This window comes from Larimichthys crocea, unplaced genomic scaffold (genome assembly GCF_000972845.2).
Source record: "Larimichthys crocea isolate SSNF unplaced genomic scaffold, L_crocea_2.0 scaffold80029, whole genome shotgun sequence".
Lineage (NCBI taxonomy): Eukaryota > Metazoa > Chordata > Actinopteri > Sciaenidae > Larimichthys > Larimichthys crocea.
Window position 1 is genome coordinate 1 of NW_020860558.1, and position 840 is coordinate 840.

Consider the following 840-nt stretch of genomic DNA (forward strand, 5'->3'; position numbering starts at 1 on the left):
TCACAGTGTAAATCACTGTGATACAGTTGCAGAAGCAGAGCCATCCCATGTTTTACAGTAATAGACTGCTGAGTCTCCCTCCTCCACATTGTTGATGATCAAACGATAATCTGATTGTGACTGATGAGTAGATGTGAACTTTGGAGAGGAGAAGCCAGGGCCATAGTATGGAGAGCTCCAGATGTGATAAATCTTCAATACATACTGAGGAACTCCTCCAGGAATCTGTTTGTACCATACAGCTTGATTGGTACCAGTTCCCAGGTTACAGTCCATGGTGGCTGTCTCTCCTTTCCTCAGCGTCACAACAGGAGGCTTCTGTGTCACCACCGTCACACCACTCACACCTGGAAACAACAAGATGACATGGAGTCAAGAGAAACACACAGACTGATGAATCCAACATGAGGTCAAAGCTGCAGTAAGTCAGCCTCCTTACATGTTAGAGCAGTGATGAGAGTGCAGAGGGTCCCCAGCATGTTGTCAGTGTGTGGTGTAAACGTCTCTTACTGTCCAGCTGAGAGGTGAGCAGGGTTGGAGTGTGAGGAGAAGAGAGACTGAAGCTTATAAAGACACTGAGGAGACGAGAAGAGGAGGAGGAGCTTCAACACTCAAAGAGTTCAACAAGGAAGATCTTTTTTCTCTCTTTTCTCTCTCCAGTCTACTTCTTTTATTGTTAATTAAACCACATCTTTTTGCTGAGGTTAACATCAAATTGATTCATATGTAAATCTTTAAATCATCATATAGACCACAGGATGAATATATTTGCATTGATCTTTAGATCTTTAATCTCAGTGTGTTTCCTATTAATCCAAATGGTTCTGACTGAATGATTAA

The 840-nt window shown here is 42.5% G+C and overlaps 1 gene segment (V, D, J or C); it reads right to left on the reverse strand.

Moving 5' to 3' along the window:
• Positions 1 to 12: 12 nt before the first annotated feature.
• LOC113745477 (immunoglobulin lambda variable 1-51-like) lies at positions 13 to 587 on the reverse strand. The segment is given in 2 exon segments: positions 13 to 347; positions 440 to 587. Coding segments are annotated over 2 exon segments (375 nt in total).
• Positions 588 to 840: the final 253 nt, after the last annotated feature.